Source organism: Canis lupus, chromosome X (genome assembly GCF_048164855.1).
Source record: "Canis lupus baileyi chromosome X, mCanLup2.hap1, whole genome shotgun sequence".
In the NCBI taxonomy this organism is placed as follows: Eukaryota; Metazoa; Chordata; class Mammalia; order Carnivora; family Canidae; genus Canis; species Canis lupus.
In genome coordinates this window covers 59079103-59101124 of record NC_132876.1, presented here as the reverse complement: position 1 = coordinate 59101124, position 22022 = coordinate 59079103, and the positions used below count along the sequence as shown (strand labels likewise).

The following is a 22022-nucleotide window of genomic DNA, read 5'->3' as shown; positions in this document are numbered from 1 at the left end:
ACACACAACTCTTGTACATCTTTCCGTCTTGTTCTCCATTTTCTCATTTAACCAAATCTTCTATTTCTATGCTAGATTTTTTTTGGCTTTGATGTGGGTGGTTCCTATATTTCTTTTAACGTCTTAACTCCTTTTCTGAGCTTCAGACCCACATTATCCATGAGTTTGCTGAACAGCTCCACATGGATGTCCTGATGTCATCTAAAACTCAACACATGCAAAATTGAATTTATCTTTCCACATTTTACTACGATTTAATGCAGTGCCAATAAAAATCTTAAATGATTTTAGGGGAGAGGGATTGGGGAAGTTATGACTAAACAATTCTAAAGTTAATCTAAAAGAATTTGTGCTACAAGAGCTAAGAATAGTAATCAGAGAACTACCAGATATTTATATATTTTATAAAGCCACAGGTATAAACAATCAGATCAATGTAACATAATACGATAACCCAAATATATATGTATGCATGTATGTGTGTATGTATATGTGTGTATATATTATACTTGATAAAAAGCTACAATTAAACTCAATAGAAAAATGCTGGATTATCTAACAAATAGAGTAGCTGGTTAAACATTTGGAAAAAATAAAATTAGGTATTTTCCTCATACATCTTACAGTTAAATAAATTCTAGCCAGAATAAATAATAAGTTGAAAAAATGAAACCATCATAATATAAGAAGCAAATGTAGGGGTATGTTAACATAATTGTGGTACAATGAAGGACTTTGTAATCATGATGCCAACATCGGAAATCATAAAGAAAAGGATTGATATACTTAGCAAGATAAATATTATAAGCAAAAAGTTCTGACATCCATAATCACATTTAAAAGGCAAAAATTAAACTGGAAAATACATTGTTAATATTCTGATCAGCAAAATAAAATGGGTCAGTGCAAGATTTTCTTTCTCTCAGATGCAAAAAGGCTACGTGTTGTATGATTCCTTTTATAAGAAATACTCAGAAAATACAAGTTTGCATTGTCAGAAAGTAGACCTGTGGTTGTCTAGGTTTGGATGTGAGAATGAGGGTTGATTACAAATGGGCTCAAATAAATTTTTTGAAGTGATGAAAATATTCTAACATTGGATTTTAGTGATGGTGATAATTGTACAACTCTATGAAATTTACTAAAAATCATTGAATTCTGCATTTACAGTAGATGAATTTATAATATGTAAATTAAATCTAAAAGTGCTCATTGCGAAGGCACATATTATTTCAATTCGCCTTAGGGAAACACTGGGCAATGCTATAAAGATGATTTAGTCTATTCTTCTTAGATTACAGATGTGGAACTAAAGCACCATGAACTAAATGTTTTGCCTGAAGTCACAAAATCACCCAGTAGAAGATCCAGGGCTTTCACCCAGTTTGTCTGACTACTACTCTGGTGTTTATCACATTATACCATACCATATGTATTTATTACAATACATTTATAATTTTATAATCTAAATTGATTAGAATTTCAATAAAATAAAAACAATCATGTACTTAATTATAATTATGAATTGTTGCAATAATCAACATTTCTAAATGTGAGAGATCATTATTGTGGTAGATAAGTGTTCCTTGTGATGACTCAGTGTGGGAATTTCTTTAGTTGGAGGCATTAAAACTTTAAAAAAAAGATAAAAGATAATGGGTGTTGGTGAGGATATAGAATAAAGGGAACACTTGTACACCATTGTTCAGAAAGCAAATTGGACAGCCATTATGGAAAACAGTATGAAGTTTCCTCAAAATCTTAAAGACAGAACTACCATGTAGTTCTATCTAGTAATCCTTCTAGTAATCTAATAATCCTTCTTCAGGATATATAATCAAAGGAAAAAAATCATCACCTCAAAGAGATATCTGTGCTCCCACATTTCCTGCAGCATAACTATTAGCCAAAATATGGAAGCAACCTAAGTATCTGTTGACAGATGAATGGATAAAGAAAGTGAGAAAAAAATATATTTATATATATATATATATATAAGAATTATATATATGTAAAACACATATAATATTTATATATATATATATATCTCCTATATATAGGAATACACCATACACACACACACACACACACACACATGAATTTATTCAATTTTTTTGAAAGATTTTATTTATTTATTCATGAGAGAGAGAAAGAGAGAGAGAGAGAGAGAGAGAAACACAGGCAGAGGGAGAAGCAGGCTCCGTGCAGGGAGCCTGATGCGGGACTCAATCCCAGGACTCCAGGATCACACCCGGGGCCAAATGCAGGAGCTAAACCGCTGAGCCACCCAGGGATCCCAAATTTATTAAATCTTAAATAAAGGAGATCTTGCCATTTACAATGACATGGATGAACCTGGAAGTTACTATGTTAGATGAAATAAGCCAGGAACAGAACTAAAAATACCGCATGATCTCACTTATATGTGAAATCTTAAAAAGTCAAATAGAAGCAGAGAACAGAATGATAGTTATCATGCTGGGGAAGTCCAGAAAATGGGGAAATTTGGTCAAAGGATACAAATTTGTGATTACACAGGATGTATAAATTTAGAGAATTAACGTACAGCATTATTATTACAGTTAACAATTCTATATTGCATACTAGAAATTTGCTTAAAGTAGATTTTAGGTGCTCTAGTCATACACATAAATGATAACTATGAGAGGAGATGGATATGTTAATTTGTAAAATAATTCATTATGTGTGTAAATATATAAAGTATAATAAAAATAAATCAAAATAAATCCATTTCTTTCCAAATGTTTAACCAAATGTTTTGAAGACTTTAGATTTGAAATGCAATTAGCTGAAAAGCAAGTAAAAATCCATCAAATTTACAAAAACTTTTATTAGTAAGTGCAGCATATTAAAATACCTTGAGAGCTTCCTTCAGACAAACAGATAGATACTTCATCATTTCTTTCATTATCTTCTCCTACTTCAGGACCAGCTTCCTCTCCTGATGTGAGTGCAGACAAAGAACCAGGCTCAGGCTGCTCAGAAAAATCAGCAGGGCCTCCTCTTGGAGGAGGAACTTCAATCCCCATTAAACGATATTTCCTTCTTCGATTCCCAATCCAAGTCTTTTAAGAGAAATAAAAACGGAGTTTTTGTAAATATTGAACCTTTAGCAGTTCTAGCCATTAAAATAATAAATGGATGCTGCATAAAACATGATTAAAAAGAAACCGGTACCTAAAATAATAAAATGTATTTATTAGTCAATAAACAAAAGTTAATTATGCTTTTACTTTTAAATATATTATTAGCAGAAAGATAAACTTTATCTAAATATTCAGACTTTCAAGCAACATGCAGTCCCTTGTAGAACACTTTTTTTACATTTTTGAAATTGCTTATTTTATTGATTTTATGTAGTATAATGTATCAAAATGTCCAACAATGTTGAATAAAGGACTAATAAAAATTTATAAGCAGATGTTTATTTTTATGAAGCAAACGTAATTCAAACAGAACAACCTTGAGAGGAAATTAAACAAAACATATTTAAATTTCTGATAAATTATAAATAAATAACAATATTAATTTGTTACAAAGTATTTCTCTTAAATAAATTATTATATTTTTTAATTAGTCAAAATTCATAAATACTTAATATTTCTGTAAAAATAATCCACCATATCTTTCAAACAAAACATAAATTGATTCTTTTCCTAAAAGGACTAGACATATAAGAATAACTGCAGTTCATATTTCATTTTCATTCTTGCTTCCATGGTAAAAATGTAACTTCTATTAACTTTGACTCTTTAATAGTTACTTGGGTATTTCTAGTATTCTAAAATGTTATTTCATTGGATCCAGAACAAAATTTTAAAACTTTTTATATCAAAATATTTTGAGTCACAGGAAGTTGCAAAGGTAAATCTCCTTCACTCGATTTCTCCAATTTATGTTTTGTATAATTATATTACAATAATTAAAACAGGAAATTGATAATGCATGATATGTATGTACACTTCTATGTTCCTTTATCACACTATTCTTCTTCCTCTTTTTAAGAGTTTATTTATTCATGAAAGACATAGAGAAAGAGGCAAGAGACATAGGCAGAGGGAGAAGTAAGCTCCCTGCGGGGAGCCCAATGCAAGACAAGATCCCAGGACAATGGGATCAAGACCTGAGCCAAAGGCTCAATCACTGAGCCACCCAGGAGCACTCTTCCTCCTCTTTTATCTACCATTCCCATCCCCTGGCAACCACTAGTTTGTTTTTCACTTCTGTGGAAATTTCAAGAATGTTATATAAATGGTGTCATACAGCATGTGATTTTTTTTTAAGTTGACTTTGTTCATTCAGCATAATTTTCTGAAGATTTTTTCAAGTTGCATGTAACAATAGTCCATTCCTTTTTATTGTTAAGTAGTATTCCATAATATTTATGTGCTATTTTTCCATTGTATTTGCTATGTTTGTTTAATCATTAATTCATGAAAGGGCACTTGGGTTATTTCTCAGCTGGGGCCCTTAAAGCTCCTATGAACAGTAATGAATAGTTTTTGGTGCAGATATAAGTTTCTATTTCTCTAGAATAAATGCTCAAGAATTCAAATGCTTGGACATATGGTAATTACATGTTTAGTTTTAAAAAAATTGTCAAATTGTTTCCAGAAAGGTTGTACCATTTTACATTTTTACCGGCAATGTATGAAAAATCCAATTTCTTGGCATTCATGCCAGCATTTTGGTATTCTCAATAATGAAAAAATTGGCTGTTCATTTTTGTGTGTGCAGTGATATAGGTCATTGAGTTCTTAATTTGATTTCCAATGGCTAGTGATGTTGAAAATATTTTCTTGTGCTTATTTGCCATCTATATACTCTCTTCAGTGAAATGTTTGTGTATTTTGCTCATTTTCTAATTAAACGTTTTAAAATGTTGAGTTTTAAGCTTTATTTATTTTATATTAAGTTATTATCAGATATGTAATGTGCAAAAATTTACTCCCAGTCTGTAGCTTTTATTTCCCTCATCCCAGTCTTTTGCAGAAAAAAAAAAGACTTTTAATTTTGATGAAGTACAAGCTATTGCTTTTTTTCTTTTATGGATTGTACTTTTAGTATCCTTTCTAAAACTATGTCACCAAGTCCTAGGTCTTAAAGATCATCCCCTATTTTTTTTTACTTTTTTACATTTTAATCTATGATCCATTTTTAAATCATTTTTGTTTTTTTTCAGTTTCAAATTTTATTTCAGTAACTTAAATGTTGAAGAAAATGTGTATTTCAAATTTTTAATTAAACTCATTTATCTAAAACATGCTTACACACAGGACAGATACAGGATTTCAAGTAACTTATGGTAGAGTTCACTGTCCATTTAAAAGTATGCTTCTGGGGATCCCTGGGTGGCGCAGCGGTTTGGCGCCTGCCTTTGGCCCAGGGCGCGATCCTGGAGACCCGGGATCGAATCCCACGTCAGGCTCCCGGTGCATGGAACCTGCTTCTCCCTCCTCCTGTGTCTCTGCCTCTTTCTCACTCTCTATGTCTATCATGAATAAATAAATAAATCTTTAAAAAAAAAAAAATAAATAAATAAAAGTATGCTTCTTTCTTCCACAAAAACTCTGCGTTGAAAAGCAAACAAAATTTTCTTTTATACTGCGTAAGGGCTAGATGCAAAGTTCTGATGCAAATTTATTACGCTGTCAACTCTGATGCTGAAGCTGAGAGGCAGAGATGTCCATAGTTCGGTTAAATGATGCAAATATAAAGCTTCTGTTTCTCTTAAATATAAATTAGAAGACTTCATTCACGGTCTCTCTCAGTAGTACCAGACTTGGTTCCCATACGCAGTCACTTCTTTCCTTTTCCTTTTTTCACTTCCCTCTCCTTGCTGAAGACTTTCGTCCCCACCTCCTGTTTTTTGTGTCCTTGTTTTTAGTTTAGGTATCATTTCTGCTGCATACAACATTACTGACTTACGTGATGGGAACTGTACGACACAGAGGCTGCCATCTTCCTGTTTGAGTTGGACCCGGACTCTGCCTCTGTACTGAACATCACGATTCCACTCTCTAGAGTACATTTTATTTTTCTCAAGGAATACATTAAGTCCGACTGCTGAGCACCCATCTTGAATCTCAGTAGCTTGCTGATGGGGATGCGCCGGCCCTTGGTGCTGGTCTTCTTGTTGTTCAGATACGCAGGATAGATACAGAAGAACCTGTTCTGCTTGGCTGGGGACTGCGCAGCGGTGCACGCCATCTCCGCCCAGGGACCGGTACGCACAGGCCCTTTAAATCATTTTTGTATAAGGTGTGAAACTTGGATCAAAGTTCTTTTCTGTTTTCTATGGATATCAAAGTGTTCCAGAAACACTTTTTGAAGACTTCTCCATTAAATTGCTTTTGCATCTTTGTCAGAGATCAACTAAGCTGTTCATACTTGTGCAGGGCTATTTCTGGGTTTTGTCATCTGTTTCACTGATGTGTATATGTATCTTCCTGTGAATACCACATAGTCTTGAAATTATATAGATGGATTTCTTCCACTTCATTCTTTTTTTCTAGAATTATTTTAACTATACTAGCATGTTTCCTTTCCATATGAATCTTGGAATTTTCTGGTCTATATCAATCAAAAATATTGTTGAAACTTTTATAAGAATTATGTTAAACCTGCACATTAATTTTGGAAAAATTTACATTTTTACTATGTTGAAAGTCTTTCAGTCCATGAACACAGATGTCTTTCCATTTATTTAGAATTTCTTTGATTTCTTTCATCAATGTTTTGTAGTTTTCAGCATAAAAGTCCTATACATGTTTTGTTAGATTTACATTAAGTATTTGACTTTTTTCAGTGATTGAGAATAGTATTATATGTTTTATTTCAGTTTCAATATGTTCATTTTTACTGTATAAACAAGCAGTTCATTTTTGTATGTTGATCTTGTATCCAGAGACCTTACTAAATTCACCAGTGCATTTTGGAGAGATGGCACTCTCTCAGAGGACAAAAGTAAAAGCAGAGTTGACTTTGAGCTGCCCTGTTCATTAGCATAACAACAGAGGCACCTGTGGAAGGATATAACCTGGAAGTCAGCTTTTGGCTGCACTTAATCATAAACTTTGAGCCCCTGAACAGTTGTGAAACTGCTTTTCTGGAACAAACTTATACTAGCCACAGCAAGGCAAGACTCTCCCCTAGTCTGAGTCCCTAAATTGGGAGTTTCAAATCCCAGCTGGCATGCCTGAGACAAAACACAGGAATGGAGATTGCTTACTTACAGACAGGGTAAAAGAGGTGTTCTGACAGAGGCCTGGGACACAAAAGTGGAGAATGTTCACTCTTCTGTGAAGGCTTCCCGAACAGTGGCAGGCATGAACTTGCCTCTCCAGAGACAAGAAAGCCAGTTGACATATTTGCCCATGTTAATCAGCACAGATAGACTTCATTGAACAACACAGTACCCCCAGTGAGCCACCTACACCACGCCCCACCCCACTGTGCCCTGCAGGTGCATCTTTACTAGGACAAATCAGCCTAAGAACCAGAGCAGAAGGCCCCTCCCCCAGAAGACCAGCACAAAACTCCCACATACACCAAGTCTACTGATCATAGAGTGCTGCAAAGCTTCAGCTCTAGAGGAAATACGACCTAGCTTTTCTGACAAGCAGGCCAAAACACATTTAGTTAAAATTTGCCACACACTGGAGAAAGTCCAAACACCCTATTGCAGGCAAGGAAAAACTCTGCACAGGATGGGTCTGAGGGAAGGAGCAGAAGAACAGCAGAGTGCAAAGAGCATACACCAATAAAACTTTCTCAAGTGCCAGGTCCTGAACAGTGTATCACTTCTTCTTAATATAGCCTTTATTCTCAGGAGCAGGAAACATAATAGGCTTTCCTAACACAGAGAAAGCAGAAATATTGGTGAAATGCCAGGATGGATGAATTCATCTCAAATGAAAGAACAAGAAGTCATAGCCAGGGATCTAATCAAAACAGATGTATGTCATATGCCTGGGCAAGAATTTAAAATAGTAATCACAAGGACACTAGCTGGGCTTGAGAAAAGCATAAAAGAAACTACTAAGTCCATTACTGCAGAGATAAAAGAACTAAAACTAGGCAGGCTGGAATAAAAACTGCTATAAACAAGATGTAAAAGCAATTGCATGTAATGACAACAAAGATGGAAGAAGCAGAGGAACAAATGAATGATATGGAAGATAAAATTATGGAAATAATAAGCTGAAAAGAAGAGGGAATGAAAAACATTAGATCACAAATGTAGACTTAGGGAACTCAGTGAATCCTTAAAGCATAATAACTTATATAAAATAGGAACCCCAGAAAGAGAAGAGAGGGAGAAAGGGGCAGAATGTTTATTTCAGCAAATTGCAGCTGAAAACTTCTCTTGAAATCCAGGAGGCATGGAGAACTTCAATGAAAATCAATAAAAGCCAGTCAATACCAAGACAAATCATAGTAAAATCTGCAAACTACAAAGATAAGGAAAGAATCCTGAAAGCAGTAAGGGGAAAAAGTCCTTAACTTATAAGGCAAGACAAATAAGTTTTGAAGTAGACCTCCCAACACAGAAAATTGGCAGGACAGAAGAGAGTGGTAAAATACATTCAATGTGCTAAATGGGAAAAATACACAGTCAAGAATACTTTATTCAGCAAGGCTGTCACTCAGAATAAAAGGAGAGACAATTTCTTCTTCAAGAACCCTCCAAATTAGAGGAGTTCATGAACACTAAACCAGCCCTGCAAGAAATATTAAAGGGGATACCTTGAGTGGGAAAGCAAAGACTATAATGGAACAGAGAACACCTCCAAAACACCAAATTTATGGGTAATACAATTGGACTAAATTCATATCTATCGATAATCATTCTGAAAGTAAATGGACTAAATGCTCCAATCAAAAGACACAGAGCATAACAATGGGTTAAAAATACAGCATCAGTATTTCATAAAAACCCTCAACACAGTAGGGATAGAGGGAACATACCTTAACTTCATAAAGGTTATGTATGAAAGACCCACAACTAATATCATCCTCATTGGGCAAAAACTGAGAAATTTTCCTCTATGGTCAGGAATAAGACAGGGATGTCTACTCTCACCATTGTTATTTAACATAGAACTACAAGTCCTAGATTCAGCAATCAGACCACAAAAGGAAATAAAAGGCATCCAATTCACCAAGGAAGATGACATGATACTCTATGTAGAAAACGCAAAAGACTCCAAAAAATTTCTATAACTGATACACGAATTCAGGAATGTGGCAGGATATAAAATCAATGTACAGAAATCCGTTCCATTTCCATGCACTGATAATGAAGCAACTGGAGGAGAAAGGAAGAGCTAAAAGACCTGTTTTTTGAAAACTGTAGAACACTGATGAAAGTAATTGAAGAGGACACAAAGAAATGGGATTATATTCTATGCTCATGGAATGGAAGAAAAAATATTGTTGAAATGTATATACTCCCCAAAGCAATCTTCATATTTAATACAATCCTTATCAAAATACCACCAGTATTTTTCGCAGAGCTAAAACAATCCTAAAACCTGTATGGGACAATGTTGAAAAAGAAAAGCAAAGCTGGAGGCATCACAATTCTGGACTTCAAGCTATATTACAAAGCTGTAGTCATCAAGACAGTATGCTACTGGAATAAAAGCCGATACGTAGATTCACGGAACAGAATAGAAAACCCATAAACAGACCCTCAATTCTTTGGTCAACTAATCTTTGTCAATGCAGGAAAGACCATCCAATGGGAAAAAGTCTCTTCAAAAATGATATTGGCAAAACTGGACAGCAACATGCAAAAGAATGAAACTTGATCACATTCTTTTACCATACACAAGAATAAATTCAAAATGGGTGAAACGCCTAATTGTGAGACCAGAAACGATCAAAATCCTAGAGGAAAACACAAGCAGCAACCTCTTTGATCTTGACTGCAACAACTTCTTGCAAGACACGATTCTTTTTTTAGTATTTTTTAAAATTTTTATTTATTTATGATAGTCACAGAGAGAGAGAGAGAGAGAGAGAGAGAGAGAGGCAGAGACACAGGCAGAGGGAGAAGCAGGCTCCATGCACCGGGAGCCCGATGTGGGATTCGATCCCGGGTCTCAAGGATCGCGCCCTGGGCCAAAGGCAGGCACTAAACTGCTGCGCCACCCAGGGAGCCCGCAAGACACGATTCTAAAGGCAAGGGAAACAAAAGCAAAAATGAACTATTGAGACTTCATCCAGATAAAAGTCTTCTATACAATGAAGGTAACAATCAACAAAACTAAAAGACCACCTAAGGAATGGGAGAAGATATTAGAAAATAGCACTTCAGATAAAAGGCTAGTATCCAAAAATCTATAAAGAACGTATCAAACTCAATACCCAAAAATAAATACTCCAATTAAGACATGGGCAGAAGACATGAGTAGACATTTTTCCAGAGAAGATATGCAGATGGCTAACAAACACATGAAAAGATAATGAGCATCAGTCATCACTAGGTAAATACATCATAATTATGAGATACCACCTCACAACCTGTCAGAATGGCTAAAACTAACAACATAAGACACAACAGCTGTCAGAAAAAATGTGGGCAAGGGGAACCCTTTCATACTTTTGGCAGGAATACAAACTCGTGCAGTCTCTCTGGAAAACCATGTAGATTCCTCAAAAAGTTAAAATTTGAATTACCTTTTCATCCAGCAATTGCACTCCTAGAATTTACCCAAAGGATGCAAAAATACTGATTCAGAGGGGCATGTGCATTCCTATGTTTATAGCAGCATTATCAACAATAGCCATAGCATGGATAGAGCAGAGTTCTCCATTGACTGATGAATGAATAAAGCAGATATAGTAGTAAGACAAAATCATAGAGGAACACAAACCATAAGAAACTCTAAACTATAGGAAATGAACTGAGGATAACTGGAGGGGAGGTGGTTGGGAGGATGGGGTTACTGGGTGATGGGCATTAAGGAGCGTACTTAATGTAATGAGCACTGGGTGTTATATACAACTGATGAATCATAAAGTTCTACCTCTGAAACTAAAACAAAACAAAACAGAAAGATGTGAGATACATACGCACATATGCACACACAGAATGAAATATTACTCAGCCATCAAAAGGAATGAAATCTTGCCATTTGCAATGACATGGATGGAGCTAGAAAGTATTATGCTAAGTAAAATAAGTCTGTCAGTGAAACCAAATACCATATAGTTTCACTCATACATGTAATTTAGGAAGCAAAATAGATGAACACAGGGAAGGGGAAAAATAAAGATTGAGGGAGGCAAACCACAAGAGACTCTTAAAAATAGAGAACAAACTGAGGGTTGATGGAGGGGTGTTTGTGTGTGGGATGGGCTAAATGGATGACGAGTATTAAGGAGGGCACTTGTTGAGGTGAACACTGGGTGTGATATGTAAGAGAGGAATCACTAAATTTTACATATGAAATGAATTTTACCATATATGTCAACTAACTAGAAATTAATTTAAATCTTGAAATACAATTAATTTATTATTGAAGTAAAATTGGCTTGTAATGTTACATTACCTTCAGGTATACAACATATTGATTTACAATTCTGTACAGTCCTCAATGATCACTAAGATAAATGTAGTAATTGGTAATATATATATATATACACATACATATGTTATATATAGTAAACACCAAATTTTATTTTATATATATATTTTTACTACTTTTTTCTACAAACTTTTTATTACTGAAGTGAAATTGACATATATATATATTTTTTTCTATATCAAGGTTTATTTTTCCACTGAATTGCCATGTAGTTTTGTCAAAGGTAAATTGACTATATTTATGTGAATTTACTTTTAGGCTCTTTATTCTTCTCTATTGTTTATTTTTTTTATACATTTGCCATGCCACAATGTGTTTTTTTTTTCAACTAGACTCTCTGCTATGAGAGTTAAATTTTTTTTTTTATTGGAGGTCAATTTGCCAACATATATAGCATAACACCCAGTGCTCATCCCGCCAAGTGCCCCCCCTCACTGCCCGTCACCCAGTCACCCCAAACTCGGGCCCACCTCCCCTTAACTACCCCTTGTTAATTTCCCAGAGTTAGGTGTCTCTCATGTTTTGTCACCCTCACTGATATTTTCACTCATTTTTTCTCCTTTCCCTTTATTCCCTTTCACTTTTTTTTATATTCCCCAAATGAATGAGACCATATAATGTTTGTCCTTCTCCGATTGACTTATTTCACTCAGCATAATACCCTCCAGTTCCATCCACGTCGAAGCAAATGGTGGGTATTTGTCGTTTCTAATGGCTTAGTAATACTCCATTGTATACATAGACCACATCTTCTTTATCCATTCATCTTTTTTTAAAACTTTATTTATTTATTTATAAGTATTATAAGTATTTTTTTTAATTTATTTCTTCAGAGAGAGAGAGAGAGACTGAGAGGCAGAGGGAGAAGCAGGCTCCATGCAGGGAGCCTGACGCGGGACTCGATCCTGGGTCTCCAGGATCAGACCCCAGGCTGCAGGCGGCGCTAAACCGCTGCGCCACCAGGGGTGCCCTCCATTCATCTTTTGATGGACACCGAGGCTCCTTCCACAGTTTGGCTATTGTGAACATTGCTGCTATAAACATTGAGGTGCAGGTGTCCCGGCGTTTCATCTGTATCTTTGGGGTAAATCCCCACCAGTGCAATTGCTGGGTCATAGGGCAGATCTATTTTTATAACTGTATTTTTTTAAGATTTTATTTACTCATTCATGATAGACATAGACAGAGAGAGAGAGAGAGAGAGAGAGAGAGAGAAAGAGACACAGGCAGAGGGAAAAGCCGGCTCCATACAGGGAGCCCGATGGAGTCCCGGGATTGAGACTGCAGGATCGAGCCCTGGGCCAGAGGCAGGCGCCAAACCGCTGAGCCAGCCAGGGATCCCCCAGATCTATTTTTAACACTTTGAGGAACCTCCACACAGTTTTCCAGAGTGGCTGTAACAATTCACATTCCCACCAACAGTGCAAGAGGGTTCCCCTTTCTCCACATCCTCTCCAACATTTGTTGTTTCCTGTCTTGTGAATTTTCACCATTCTCACTGGTGTGAGTTTTGATTTGTATTTCCCTGATGGCAAGTGAGGCGGAGCATTTTTTCTTGTGCTTGTTGCCATGTCTGTGTCTTCCTCTGTGAGATATCTGTTCATATCTTTTGCCCATTTCATGATTGGATTGTTTCTTTGCTGTTGAGTTTAGTAAGTTCTTTAGAGATCTTGGATACTAGCCCTTTATCTGATACGTCATTTGCAAATATCTTCTCCCATTCTGTAGGTTGTCTTTGAGTTTTGTTGACTGTTTCTTCTGCTGTGCAGAAGCTTTTGATCTTGATGAAGTCCCAATAATTCATTTTTGCTTTTGTTTCCCTTGCCTTCATGGATGTATCTTGCAAGAAGTTGCTGTGGCCAATTCAGAAAGTGTGTTGCCTGTGTTCTCTAGGATTTTGATTGAATCTTGTCTCACATTTAGATTTTTCATCCATTTTGAGTTTATCTTTGTGTATGGTGTAAGAGAATGGTCTAGTTACATTCTTCTGCATGTGGGTGTCCAATTTTCCCAGCACCATTTATTGAAGAGACTGTCTTTTTCCCAGTGTTTTAATTAGTGTAGCTTTTGTTAAGTTTTGACGTTTCGTAGTTTCAGTCCTCTGTTCATTCTTTTTTTTAAGATTTTATGTATTTATTCATAGACACACAGAGAGAGGCAGAGACACAGGCAGAGGGAGAGAAGCAGGCTCCATGCAGGGTGCCCGATGTGAGAGAGCATGACCAGGGAGGAGGAGCAAAGAGAGAGAGAGAGAGAGATAAGAGTTCCATGGGCACTTAAAAGAAATGTGTATGCTACTTGTTTGGTTGTGTTCTATAAATGTCCATTAGATCCTGTTGATTAAAGGTAGTTTTATCTTTGGATGCACACAAAGCTGTACATAATTGAAGTATATAATCTGATGGGCTTGAAGAGAAGTATACACCTGTGAAACAATCCCCACAATCACAAACCTCTACATCATTACCAAGTTTCCTCTTATTTTTACATTTGTATTATTATTATTATTACTACTCGTAGTAGTAATATTTGATAATAACTAACCCCTTTGACAGATTTTTAAGAATACAATACAATATTTTTTACTATAGGGGTACCATGCTGTGCCTATTTCTAGGACTGATGGATCATATGGTAATTCTATTTTTAGTTTTTTTGTGGTACCTCGATAAGGTTTCCCATACTGACTGCACCAATTTAAAGTCCCATCAACAGTGTACAAAGGTTCCTTTTTTTCCACATCCTCTCCAGAATTTGTTATCTTGTACTTAATTGCTAATAGTCATCCTAGTAGGTGTGGGGTAATACCTCATTATGCTTTTAATTTGCACTTACCTGATGAATAATGATATTGCATACCTTTTCATATATTTGTTAGCCATTTGTATGTCTTTGGAAAAATGCCTATTCAGTTCCTTTGCCCATTTTAAAATCAAGTCACCTATCTCTCTATCTATTATCTCCCCATGTATCATTTATATATCATATATATTTTGACAGAATTACATAAGGGAAAAAAGTCTAGGTTTTCTACTTGGTTTTCATTGCCACCCAATAGAGGAAAAGATTTTTTTTGACTTTTGGTTGGATATGGAATTCCAATATCTCTACTATATCTCCTCTAACACTACCTCAATGATGAATGGGAAGAAGTCTTCATTAACTTTAAATGGGGGTGGGGGTGAAAGCCCTCTACTGACATGACAGAGAGAAAGGGAAGGAGAATTTTTTTTTTAATTTTTATTTATTTGTGATAGTCACAGAGAGAGAGAGAATGAGGCAGAGACACAGGCAGAGGGAGAAGCAGGCTCCATGCACCGGGAGCCTGACATGGGATTCGATCCCGGGTCTCCAGGATCGCGCCCTGGGCCAAAGGCAGGCGCCAAACCGCTGCGCCACCCAGGGATCCCGGGAAGGAGAATTTTTAATGCCCACCTCTGCACACTTTATTCTCTGACACCACTCTGAAAATGGTTGGGCCATCTAGTAGCCTGGTGAGAGCACAAGACTAAGCCCTTCACTTAGTCATTTCTGATAGGGGTTTGGATGCAGATTTTTCTGTGGTATTTGGCTGGAAAGTTATTGTCTAAACGTTTACTCTTGGTAAGCTGTCCTTTTCCTGCTTCTCTGTCTGGATAGAACAAACTTTTTTGGGAGGAGAGGGATTGTTGTTATTTGCACCCATGGGTATTTCTGGATTGCCAGCTTCTTTAATATCCAATATGGGGTATATGAGGGAAAAAGAGAACCCAAGGAACTCATCATCACTGTGTGATTTCTTAGTTCCTTTGGTTTCTAGCAGATGTGACTTATTTCCTCTCTTCACATTCTTCTTAGGTATCTTTTATATATAATGGTGAGGAATTTTTGTTGCAGATAGTGGGGAGAATAAGGAGAATTTTGTCTACTCCATCTTTTTGGAAGCAGCAGTCTAAAACCAATTTTTTATTTTTAAAAATGTTTTTATTTATTTATGATAGTCACACACACACACACACACACACAGAGAGAGAGAGAGAGAGAGAGAGAGAGGCACAGACACAGGAAGAGGGAGAAACAGGCTCCATGCACCGGGAGCCCGACGCGGGATTCGATCCCGGGACTCCAGGATCGCGCCCTGGGCCAAAGGCAGGCGCTAAACCACTGCACCACCCAGGGATCCCTAAAACCAATTTTATTTTCAAGTTTCTTCTGTATTTTTTTAAAAGCTGATTTTATATGACTAGAATTTATAAGCTTTATAGTTTTGCCATACCAATCTACAAAATAGAATTGGCATGACAATATACAAAGAAAATATATTTCTTAAAACTTCTGTATTCTCTTTCAGTGTGGAAAGCCATTCAATATTTCATAGTATCCACTCTAAATTTGATTATGGTACCCTTTCTTTTTGTACCAAGCAGTATTTCTTCCATTCAAGGCCTACATAAATACACATGAATATATTCTCTAATATAACTTATTTATTTTAAAGACTATTTATTTGAGAGAGAGAGAGAGAGAGAGAGAGAGAGTTCACCTGTGTGCACATGTTCAGTAGTGGAGGGAGGGGTAGAGGGTGAGAAAGAAGGACAAACAGACTCCACGCTTAGCACAGAGCCCAGTGCAGGGCTTGATCTCATGATCAAGCCACCAGGAGCCCCTCTAATATAAAGAATAAATGAAGTTAATTTCATACTTGGTATGCCTTTGCAAAGAAAATGCAGAGCAAAACAGAAATATTCAGGTAGTCAAAGAAGACTAGATCTTCTATATATTTGTAGGAGGCCATTTTCCTTCAAATTCAGAAAATGTAGTTCCTTCAGTGCTAAATGTGATGCCTGAAGCACATGGATTGTTTTGTAGACTCCCAAGTGAAAATTACCCAGTAAAAACGAATATATATATATATATATATATATATATATATATATATATAATAACATATATAATATATACATTATATATATACTTTTCTAATATCCTTGATAGGAAAAGTACTAGTTCTAAGAATATGGTTCCATTTCAATTTTTATTATATGGTGTACTGAAATGAAATACTAGAATTCCAGAACAAACAAAAAGCAGCAACTTCTTAATAAAACTCTAGTAAATTGTTATGTACTTTCACTATTTTTTGGTCTATGAATACTGATGTTTCTCAAATTCTAAATTCAGAAACTTATCACTTATAAAAATCCCAGTTACTGATGCTTGTGAAAATAATGGTGTGGGAAAAAGAATGAAGATAAGAGTTTCTTCACAATGTTTCCTGTTTCCTTTGATCATAAAAGTTTGGGAAGAGAAAAGAAATTAATAACCAAAGTTAAAACATACTTAGATAATAATACACTTATACATGGTGACTTAAATGTAGCACAATATTTATGCTCCATATGTGGGAGCTGCCAAGTATATCAATCAATTTATAACCAAAGTTAAGACATACTTAGATAATAATACACTTATACTTGGTGACTTCAATCTAGCTCTTTCTACCCTCGATAGGTCTTCTAAGCACAACATCTCCAAAGAAACGAGAGCTTTAAATGATACACTGGACCAGATAGATTTCACAGATATCTACAGAACTTTACATCCAAACGAAACTGAATACACCTTCTTCTCAAGTGCACATGGAACTTTCTCCAGAATAGACCACATACTGGGTCACAAATCAGGTCTTAACCGATACCAAAAGATTGGGATCATCTCCTGCATATTCTCAGACCATAATCCTTTGAAATTAGAACTAAATCAAAAGAAGAAGTTCGGAAGGATTTGAAGCACATGAGGGTTAAGGACCATCCTGCTAAAAGATGAAAGGGTCAGCCAGGAAATTAGGGAAGAATTAAAAAGATTCATGGAAACTAATGAAAATGAAGATACAACCGTTAAAAATCTTTAGGATGAAGCAAAAGGAGTTCTGGGGGGGGATATACATAGGAACACAAGCATCCATCCAAAACAATGGTAAGAACTCAAATGCAAAAGCTAACCTTGCACCTAAAGGAGCTGGAGGAAAAACAGCAAATAGATCCTACACCCAGCAGAAGAGAGTTAATAAAGATTCGCACAGAACTCAATGAAATAGAGACCAGAAAAACTGTGGAACAGATTAACAAAACCAGGAGTTGGTTCTTTGAAAGAATTAATAAGATAGATAAATTCTTAGCCAGCCTTATTAAAAAGAAGAGAGAAAAGATTCAAATTAATAAAATCTGTCTTTCCAAACAGCTTTAGGAGAATAGGTATGGTTTCTTCTTTAAACGTTTGATAGAATTCCCCTGGGAAGCCATCTGGCCCTGGACTCTTGTGTCTTGGGAGGTTTTTGATGACTGCTTCAATTTCCTCCCGGGTTATTGGCCTATTCGGGTTTTCTATTTCTTCCTGTTTCAGTTTTGGTAGTTTGTGGCTTTCCAGGAATGTGTCCATTTCTTCTAGATTGCCTAATTTATTGGCGTATAGCTGTTCATAATATGTTTTTAAAATCGTTTGTATTTCCTTGCTGTTGGTAGTGATCTCTCCTTTCTCATTCATGATTTTATTAATTTGAGTCTTCTCTCTCTTCTTTTTAATAAGGCTGGCTAATGGTTTATCTATCTTATTAATTCTTTCAAAGTACCAACTCCTGGTTTTGTTGATCTGTTCCACAGTTCTGGTCTTGATTTCGTTGAGTTCTGCTTGAATCTTTATTAACTCTCTTCTTCTCCTGGGTGTAGGATCTATTTGCTGTTTTTTCTCTAGCTCCTTTATGTATAAGGTTAGCTTTTGCATTTGAGTTCTTTCCAGTTTTTGGATGGATGCTTGTATTGCGATGTATTTCCCCCTTAGGACTGCTTTTTCTGTATCCCAAAGACTTTGAACGGTTGTATCTTCATTCTCATTAGTTTCCATGAATCTTTTTAATTCTTTCTAAATTTCCTGGTTGACCCTTTCATCTTTTAGCAGGATGGTCCTTAACCTCCACGTGTTTGAGGTCCTTCCAAACTTCTTGTTGTGATTTAGTTCTAATTTCAAGGCATTATGGTCTGAGAATATGCAGGGGACAATCCCAATCTTTTGGTATCGGTTCAGACCCGATTTGTGACTCAGTATGTGGTCTATTCTGGAGAAAGTTCCATGTGCACTTGAGAAGAATGTGTATTCAGCCAGCATCACCTTAATTCCAAAACCAAAGACCCCACCAAAAAGCAGAATTATAGACCAATATCCCTGATGAACAGGGATTCAAAAATTCTCAACAAGATACTGGCCAATAGGATCCAACAATACATTAAGAAAATTATTCACCATGACCAAGTAGGATTTATCCCCGGGTCACAAGGCTGGTTCAACACCCGTGAAACAATCAATGTGATTCATCATATCAGCAAGAGAAAAACCAAGAACCATATGATCCTCTCATTAGATGCAGAGAAAGCATTTGACAAAATACAGCATCCATTTCTGATCAAAACTCTTCAGAGTGTAGGGATAGAGGGAACATTCCTCAACATCTTAAAAGCCATCTACGAAAAGCCCAGAGCAAATATCATTCTCAATGGGGAAGCACTGGGAGCCTTTCCCGTAAGATCAGGAACAAGACAGGGATGTCCACTCTCACCACTGCTATTCAACATAGTACTGGAAGTCCTAGCCTCAGCAATCAGACAACAAAAAGACATTAAAGGCATTCGAATTGGCAAAGAAGAAGTCAAACTCTCCCTCTTCGCCAATGACATGATACTCTACTTAGAAAACCCAAAAGTCTCCACCCCAAGATTGCTAGAACTCATATAGCAATTTAGCAGTGTGGCAGGGTATGAACCAATGCCCAGAAGTCAGTGGCATTTCTATACTCTAACAATGAGACTGAAGAAAGAGAAATTAAGGAGTCTATTCCATTGACAATTGCACCCAAAAGCACATGAGACCTGGGAATAAACCTCACCAAAGAAGTAAAGGATCTATACCCTAAAAACTACAGAACACTTCTGAAAGACATTGAGGAAGACACAAAGAGATGGAAACATATTCCATGCTCATGGATTGTAAGAATTAATATTGTGAAAATGTCAATGTTACCCAGGGCAATTTACACATTTAATGCAATCCGTATCAAAATAACATGGACTTTCTTCAGAGTATTGGAACAAATCATCTTAAGATTTGTGTGGAATCAGAAAAGACCCCGAATAGCCAGGGGAATTATAAAAAAGAAAACCATAGCTGGGGGCATCACAATGCCAGATTTCAGGTTGTACTACAATGCTGTGGTCATCAAGACAGTGTGGTACTGGCACAAAAACAGATACGTAGATCAATGGAACAGGATAGAGAATCCACAATGGACCCTCAACTTTATGGTCAACTAATATTCGACAAAGGAGGAAAGACTATCCACTGGAAGAAAGACAGTCTCTTTAATAAATGGTGCTGGGAAATTGGACATCCACATGCAGAAGAATGAAACAGACCACTCTCTTTCACCATAAACAAAGATAAACTCAAAATGGATGAAAGATCTAAATGTGAGACAAGATGCCATCAAAATCCTAGAGGAGAACACAGGCAACACTCTTTTTGAACTCAGCTACAGTAACTTCTTGCAAGATACATCCATGAAGGCAAGAGAAACAAAAGCAAAAATGAACTGTTGGCCTTCATCAAGATAAGAAGCTTTTGCACAACAAAAGAAACAGTCAACAAAACTAAGACAAGCTACAGAATGGGAGAAGATATTTGCAAATGACCTATCAGATAAAGGACTAGTATCCAAGATCTATAAAGAACTTATTAAACTCAACAGCAAAGAAACAAAGAATCCCAATCATGAAATGGGCAATAGACATGAACAGAAGTCTCACAGAGGAAGACATAGACATGGCCAATACGCACATGAGAAAATGCTCTGCATCACTTGCCATCAGGGAAATACAAATCAAAACCACAATGAGATACCACCTCACACCGGTGAGAATGGGGCAAATTAACAAGGCAGGAAACCACAAATGTTGGAGAGGATGCGGAGAAAAGGGAACCCTCTTACACTGTTGGTGGGAATGTGAACTGGTACCACCACTCTGGAAAACTGTGTGGAAATTCCTCAGAGAGTTAAAAATAGATCAAAGCCCTGGTGTCCATTGAAAGATGAATGGATAAAGAAGATGTGGTATATGTATACAATGGAATATTACTCAGCCATTAGAAATGACAAATACCCACCATTTGTTTCGATGTGGATGGAATGGAGGGTATTATGGTGAATGAAATAAATCAATTGGAGAAGGACAAAGATTATATTGTCTATTTCATTTGGGGAATATAAAAAATAGTGAAAGGAAATAAATGGGAATGGAGAAAAAATGAGTGGGAAATGTAAGAGAGGGAGACAGAACATGAGACACTCCTAACTCTGGGAAATGAACAAGGGGTAGTGGAAAGGGAGGGGGGTGGGGGATTGAGGCGACTTGGTAATGGGCACTGAGGGGGGCACTTGATGGGACAAGCGCTGGGTGTTATGCTGTATGTTGGCAAATTTAACTTCAATTAAAAATATGTAAAATAATAAAAAAGAGAAACTAATGAAATAGAAACAAAAAGAATAATAGAATAAATCAATGAAACTAAGGGCTGGTTCTTTGAATATTTAATAAGATTTTTAAACCCCTCCTCAGACTTATCAAAGAGAAAAAAGAAAGGACCAAATAAATAAAATCATAAATAAAAGAGGAGAGATCACAAGATGTTGCTTGTCATCAACATCAAAGAAATGCAAGCAATTCTAAGAACACATTTTGTGCAATGATATGCCAACAAATTAGGCAATCTGGAAAAAAATGGGTGCATTCCTAGAGATGTATAATCCACCAAAGCTGAAATAGGACGAAATAGAAAATTTGAACTGACCCATACCCAGCAAGGAAATTGAAGCAGTAATCAAAAACCTCTCAACAAATAAGAGGCCAGGGCTGGATGGCTTGCCAGGGGAATTCTACCAAACATTTTAAAGAAGAATATATACCTATTTTTCTGAAGGTGTTTCAAAAAAATAGAAAGGAAAATTTCCAAACTCTTTCTTTAAGCCCAGCCTTACCGTGGTCCCCAAACCAGACAAAGTCCCCACCAAAAAGGAGAATTACAGACCAATATCCCTGATGAACTCGGGTGCCAAAATTCTCACCAATACAGTAGCCAATAGGATCCAATGGCATATTAAAAAGGATTCTTCATCATGACCAACAGGGATTTATTCCTGGGCTGCAAGGTGGTTCAACAACTGCAAACCAATCACTGTGCTATGGTACATTAGTAAAAGAAAGTATAAGAACCATATGATCCTTTCAATAGATGAAGAAAAATCATTTGACAAAGTCCAACATCTTTCCTTTATAAAAACTTTCCACAGTGTAGAGATAGAGGAAGCATACCTCAATATCG

The 22022-nt window shown here is 36.2% G+C and overlaps 1 protein-coding gene across 5 annotated transcripts in view; it reads right to left on the bottom strand.

Moving 5' to 3' along the window:
- Positions 1-22022, bottom strand: part of HDX (highly divergent homeobox) — a 280813-nt gene that overhangs the window by 105763 nt on the left and 153028 nt on the right. For all 5 annotated transcript variants that reach the window (XR_012026078.1, XR_012026077.1, XR_012026080.1 and 2 more), the window contains exon 6: positions 2879-3086. Coding sequence is in view for 1 of the 5 variants with exons in the window: in XM_072815335.1 (XP_072671436.1) it covers positions 2879-3086 (208 nt within the window). In the remaining 4 variants the exon portion in view is untranslated. The remainder of the gene's footprint in view (positions 1-2878; positions 3087-22022) is intronic.